Source organism: Theropithecus gelada, chromosome 20 (assembly GCF_003255815.1).
Source record: "Theropithecus gelada isolate Dixy chromosome 20, Tgel_1.0, whole genome shotgun sequence".
Classification (NCBI taxonomy): Eukaryota; Metazoa; Chordata; class Mammalia; order Primates; family Cercopithecidae; genus Theropithecus; species Theropithecus gelada.
In genome coordinates, this window is record NC_037688.1 from 42,414,881 (window position 1) to 42,420,880 (window position 6,000).

At 48.7% G+C, this 6,000-nt stretch overlaps 1 protein-coding gene across 2 annotated transcripts in view; it reads left to right on the forward strand.

Annotated features, from left to right (window-relative positions):
- Positions 1-4,127, forward strand: part of USP10 (ubiquitin specific peptidase 10) — an 80,485-nt gene extending 76,358 nt beyond the window's left edge. For both annotated transcript variants that reach the window (XM_025369642.1, XM_025369643.1), the window contains one exon: positions 3,100-4,127. In XM_025369642.1, coding sequence (XP_025225427.1) covers positions 3,100-3,287 — 188 coding nt within the window. In that variant the 3' untranslated portion in view covers positions 3,288-4,127. The remainder of the gene's footprint in view (positions 1-3,099) is intronic.
- Positions 4,128-6,000: the final 1,873 nt, after the last annotated feature.

The following is a 6,000-nucleotide window of genomic DNA, read 5'->3' on the forward strand; positions in this document are numbered from 1 at the left end:
TGTATCGTAACATAACGCTGCCATTTATTGACCTTCACACATGTGTGGAACCTCTTCCCAAGATACCATTCTTTTATTCCTTACATGTGTCCTCGAAGATGGAAGGTTGGATCCCCATTTTATAAAAGAATCAACCAGAACTCAAGGAAAAAACTCACCACTCTGGCCTGCAGTGGCAGAGCAGGGCTTCAAGCTCCTTTCTGCCTCAGCTCACACCCAGTGTTTTAGGAAGTTTGGCCAGGGGTGAGGGCCCCAGGAGTGAGGGCCCCAGGGGTGGGGGCTAGGGGTGGGGGCCGGGGGTGAGGGCCCCAGGAGTGAGGGCCCCAGGGGTGAGGGCCCCAGGGGGTGAGGGGCCCATGGGTGAGGGCCCAGGAGTGAGGGCCCCAGGGGTGAGGGGCCCAGGGGTGAGGGCCCCAGGGGGTGAGGGGCCCATGGGTGAGGGCCCCAGGGGTAAGGGGCCTGGGGTCGGGGCCAGGGGTGAGGGCCCAGTGGGTGAGGGCCCCAGGGGTGAGGGGCCAGGGGTGAGGGCCGCAGGGGTGAGGGCCCAGTGGGTGAGGCTCAGGGCCACACTAGAAGGGGCCAGGCTTCTCTCTCTTTCTCTCACTATTCACTCTTCCTTTTGACTCTCTTTCCTTTTCTCCCCCGATCACAATTCCTTCTCAACTTGCTGGGCCTCAGACAGGATGGCCATGGGCACCACGCGCTCCTGGGTGTCTCCAGCCCTGTCCGTCCGCTGCCTGGAATGGAAAGTCTGAGTCCTCAGACTCTGTAGCCAGCCAGTATCCAGCCTGTCTCCCTCGAGTCTGGCACCCAGGTCCCAGTGGGTGGCCAGCAGTTTCTCTGCCTTCTCCCTGCACCTCTTCCCCTGGGGGCTCTTGTGGGGAACATCACTGGGCAGGGGCAGGGGCTGGGGATTGCTCATCTCCTGGTCAGGGCCCCAGTGTGAGCACACACACCCCGCTCCCCAACTCTGCAACCTGCCATGCCCCAGGACCCCAGGACCTGAGGACCTGGGCCTGGGTTGCTCTCCCCTGCCATCCTGAATTCTCAACCCCAACCCATTCTTTTTTGAGATGCAGTTTCACTCCGTTGCCCAGGCTGGAATGCAGTGGCACAATCTCCATTCACTGTAACCTCCGCCTCCCGGATTCAAGTGATTCTCGTGCCTCAGCCTCCCCAGTAGCCGGATTACACCACATCCAGCCAATTTTTGTATTTTGAATAAAGACGGGGTTTTGCCCTATTATTGGCCAGGCTGGAAGCATATTCTGATCTTGGAAATGAGGTCACTGGACTGGTTAGAATTACCTGTAGAATGAGCAGAGGAACACTTTTTAAGAACTGCTATGATGGTGACGCCCAGGAGAAGCAATCTCGCACACGAACTTCTCAGCCGGTTCTCAGCGCTCCTGTCAGGTGTGAATGACACGTGGCTTAGCCCAGGCTAGTTATCTGGGCTGCTGCTTACGAAACTAGAATGGTGACATGCAGTCCCCCCTTGAAATTTTAGAATGGAGATGTCTTGTGGGAAAGACAAATTAGTAAAACCCCCAAGTCCTGCAAATTCTACTGACAGTTGCTTTGAAACAAAACTCTTAGCCCAGTCAGTTAGGTCTGTGAGGTGAAGATCCAGGACGGAAGTCTCAAAGTGAACTTGGGATCTGGGGGACATGCTGCTGTCATGAGTGCTTCCTGCCCTTTCACAGGATGGCTGTGACTTGTGCAGTACGGGATGAAGCTGTGCCCTTGGATTGACTGTGTCGCTGGCTTTCCACTGTATAGGCCCCACAGTCTTGCTATCCCTGTGCTATTCCGTGTCTTCCGGGGTCCCTGCACAGAGGATTTCTTTGTGCAGAGCCCAGGAGTCTGACTGGTGGCCTCAGTCGTAAGCACTGTCCTCTAGCCAGCCAAGGTCCCTGCCCCAGAGAGGACTCAGGCCTCCTGCCGTCATTTAGCCCCTCCACGTGACAGCTGCAACTAGGACCTGGTGATGTTTGACCTTGTTTTAGTGCTGAAATTTCCTAGCAGCGAAGTCTTACACCTCTCCTGGTTCCTGTTCTTTTGTGCCACTGATGGTGGACGCAGCTTAGCAGGCTTCCCTGTCATTCCTCCTGAAATGCCACCGGACTGCTGCCTTCCCCAGGCTGATGTCTGCTGCTGGCCAGGCAGACCTCAGCCCCTCTGCTCCATAGAAGTGGAGGATGTGGCTGTCTTTTAATGTTTTCATGACATCATCTAACGGATTTTTTTTTAGGCCTTTGACTAAGGCTTCTTGGTTATAGGATCTTTTTTTAAAGTAAATAGCAAGTTGTGTGTGTGTGTTCTGCTAAAACATTATTATAGAAAAATGGAAACATTTTTTAAAGGTAAATGCGTATCTACCAGCACTATCTCCGCAGTGCCCCGCCACAGCTCCACGCCCAAGCGACCGTGATTAGCAGTCCCAGTGTCCCTCCTGCCGTGTGGGCCCGCACAGGGCGATTGTGTCTCATGTCGTTGGGATAAATGGGCCACGGAAGGCCTAAGGACCTTGTTTTCTCATTTAATATACCACCAGTATATTCCTGCATCACCATTCTGAATCTATTCCATGAAAAAATAAATCATGTTATTTTAATATAATTTACTCCTCAGTCATTTCTTCTAGTGGCCATTAAGGTTTTCCATTTTTTCACTGTTATAAATGACATCATAATCTCTGTCCAAGATTCAGATAATCTCTTCAGGACAGTCTAGAATTAGATCAGCCGGATCCAAGGGCATGAACCAGGTCTCTAAGTCTGTACAGCTGATGGCTGTGTAGGAGTGTCTTTGTGAGGTGTGGGACATTTTAAATATGTCGTTAATACGTGTGCATGCACACATGTGTATCTCTCTGACTTACCCTTACCTTGCAGTTACAGAAAAGTTTTTCTGATGGATTGCTTGCATGTTTGAATTGAAATAGCATCGGTTTGTGTGATGACGTCTCTCTGTCCCACCTGCTTTGGAGAGGGGCTTCACACATAAGATGCATCCCTGGAGGGAAGTCGGCAGAGACCTGTGGTGATGTGTGTGCAGTGCTGTTCTCACTCTGCCGCCTGCTGGGCTCTCTTGCAGTGGTCTACCATCACGGCAACAGTGCGACGGGCGGCCATTACACTACAGACGTCTTCCAGATCGGTCTGAATGGCTGGCTGCGCATCGATGACCAGACAGTCAAGGTGATCAGCCAGTACCAGGTGGTGAAACCAACTGCTGAACGCACAGCCTACCTCCTGTATTACCGCCGAGTGGACCTGCTCTAAACCCTCTGTGCGCTGTGTGTGCGCCCAGTGCCCGCCTCGTAGGACGCCACCTCACGCTCACTTCCCGCCTCTCTTTAGTGGCTCTTTAGAGAGAAACTCTGTCTCCCTTTGCAAAAGTGGGCTAGAATGAAAAGGAGATGCCTTGGGGTTCGTGCACAACATAGTTTCTGTTGACTCTAACTTCCAAATCAAAATCACTTGGTTGAAACAGACTGTCGCTTGATTTTAGAAAATCCACAAAAACCCATATTTCTGAAATAATGCTGATTCCTGAGATAAGAAAGCGGATTTGATCCCCAGTCTCATTGCTTAGTAGAATAAATCCTGCACCAGCAACAACACTTGTAAATTTGTGAAAATGAATTTTATCTTTCCTTAAAAAAGAAATTTTTTAATCCATCACACTTTTCTTCCCTACCCTTTAGTTTTTGATAAATGATAAAAATGAGCCAGTTATCAAAGAAGAACTAGTTCTTACTTCAAAAGAAAAATAAACATAAAAAATAAGTTGCTGGTTCCTAACAGGAAAAATTTTAATAATTGTGTGGAGAGAAACTGCTTACATACACATTGCAGATCAAATATTTGGAGTTAAAATGTTAGTCTACATAGATGGGTGATTGTAACTTTATTGCCATTAAAAGATTTCAAATCGCATTCATGCTTCTGTGTACACATAATGAAAACTGGGCAAATAATGAAGATCTCTCCTTCAGTCTGCTCTGTTTAATTCTGCTGTCTGCTCTTCTCTGATGCTGCGTCCCTAATTGTACACAGTTTAGTGATATCTAGGAGTATAAAGTTGTCGCCCATCAATAAAAATCACAAAGTTGGTTTAAAGGTGTGCGTGTTTCTTTGCATGCGAATGCCTTTTCGGGTAACTGGAGTTCACGGGGGCACGAGTTTGCCTCCAGAATTAAAACCCACCCTTCAGTCAGCTCGATGTGTTTGTGGAAGCTGAACCACCACTCGGGTTATGTTTGTTTATTGTTTTCAAATGGATTAAGTAGTGATTTGGGTAAATGAGTTTTGACTCTTCGATTGGCAGAAAGGAGGAGGTTTTTCCCCTTCCCCTCCTCATCCCTTGTATCTATAGCCCGGCATTTTCAGTATCACCGAAATAGTTGCTGTAGATGAAGGCTAAACGTTCTTCAATTGAGTGCCACTGGGGTGGCTTAGCGATGCCTCCAGACGCCACCCTCAGTAGTGGGAAGGAAGCCTGAGACGCAAGACATGGAGAGAGGGACGTCATGTGAGAGGGTGCCTGTGCTCCGGCTTCTGGCCCTGTGTGGGTGATTGATTGTAGTGTCCTGAGATCTACAGAGAAGGGGTTTTAATGTGGTCTGAGCCTTTCAAGTTCTTCCTCTTACCATCTGGTAAGATGGTAAGGCTAATTGTAGCCTGGTGCCACCCTGGGTGCAGAGATTCCTAAACTTACTGTACAAGTGTCTGTCTAACCTACTTACACTTTGTAATTCTCTTTTGATTTGCTTGGCTGAATTATAAGTCATATTGAGAGGTGAAGCCAGCTGGACTTCTGGGTCCAGCGGGACTTGAAGAACTTTTCTGTCTTACAAGAGGATTATAAAACGCACCAATCAGCACTCTGTAGCTAGGATTGTAAAACGCACAAGTCAGCGCTCCATAACTAGCAATAGGTTTGTAAAATGCACCAATCAGCGCTCTAGCTAGCAAGAGATTTGTAAAATGCACCAATCATGCTGTGTAAAACGTACCAATCAGCAGGAGTCTAAAAGTAGCCAATCGCGGGGAGGACTGAAAAAAGGGCACTCTGATAGGACAAAAACAGAACATGGGAGGGGACAAGGGAATAAAAGCTGGCCACCCCAGCAAGCAGGGGCAACCCGTTTGGGTTCCCTTCCATGCTGTGGAAGCTTTGTTCTTTTGCTCTTCACAATAAATCTTAACTGCTGATCACTCTTTGGGTCCGTGCCTTCTTTAAGAGCTGTAACACCACGAAGGTCTGCCGCTTCATTCTTGAAGTCAGACCACGAACCCACCGGAAGGAACCAACTCTGAACCCAATATTGTAATTAGCTTCTCATTAAAATAATGTACAGTTTCCATGGAAGCCAGATTAACTTTGGGGCAACCACACACACCAGCAGCAATAAGCCCGTGAAAAAGATAAAACCCATCCTAAAGCACTTGGTTGAATGTGTACGTTGTGATGCTTGACCCAGCTCTGGCCCTCTGTCCTTGGTGGCTTATTCATCCTCACTCTGCCCCCAGCTTCCATGACTGGTGTTGATCATTCACCCTCCACAGTATAAAGTGACTTTGTCACTGCCGTGTCCCATGTGTGTGAGATTGAGTGTCCTCTCTGGAAAGGGGCCCTCCGATCTGGGAAAGCCTTTGCACAGGAAGCTGGAACGAGAGGCCAAACAAAGCATGTAGTTTTTAGGTCCACCAACCTGCTTGTAAGTCTTAAAAGCTGTCCGGTATATTCAGATGGAAGATTTCTCTCAGATGTCGTTCAGTGGTTTCTCCAGCATCTTTCATTTGCTAAGATACATATTTTATCAGTCCCAAAATAAGTTGGAAATGATTGCGCTCTAAAATTCCCTTTGAAAGCTCCCAAGTCCCTTTGAAGAGTGATTAGAGATTCACTCCAATGGGACATTGCCGTATGCTGGTCTGCCGGTGAAAGCTGGCAATAACACATCTGCTCTGAGGGGTGCTGCCCTGTCTG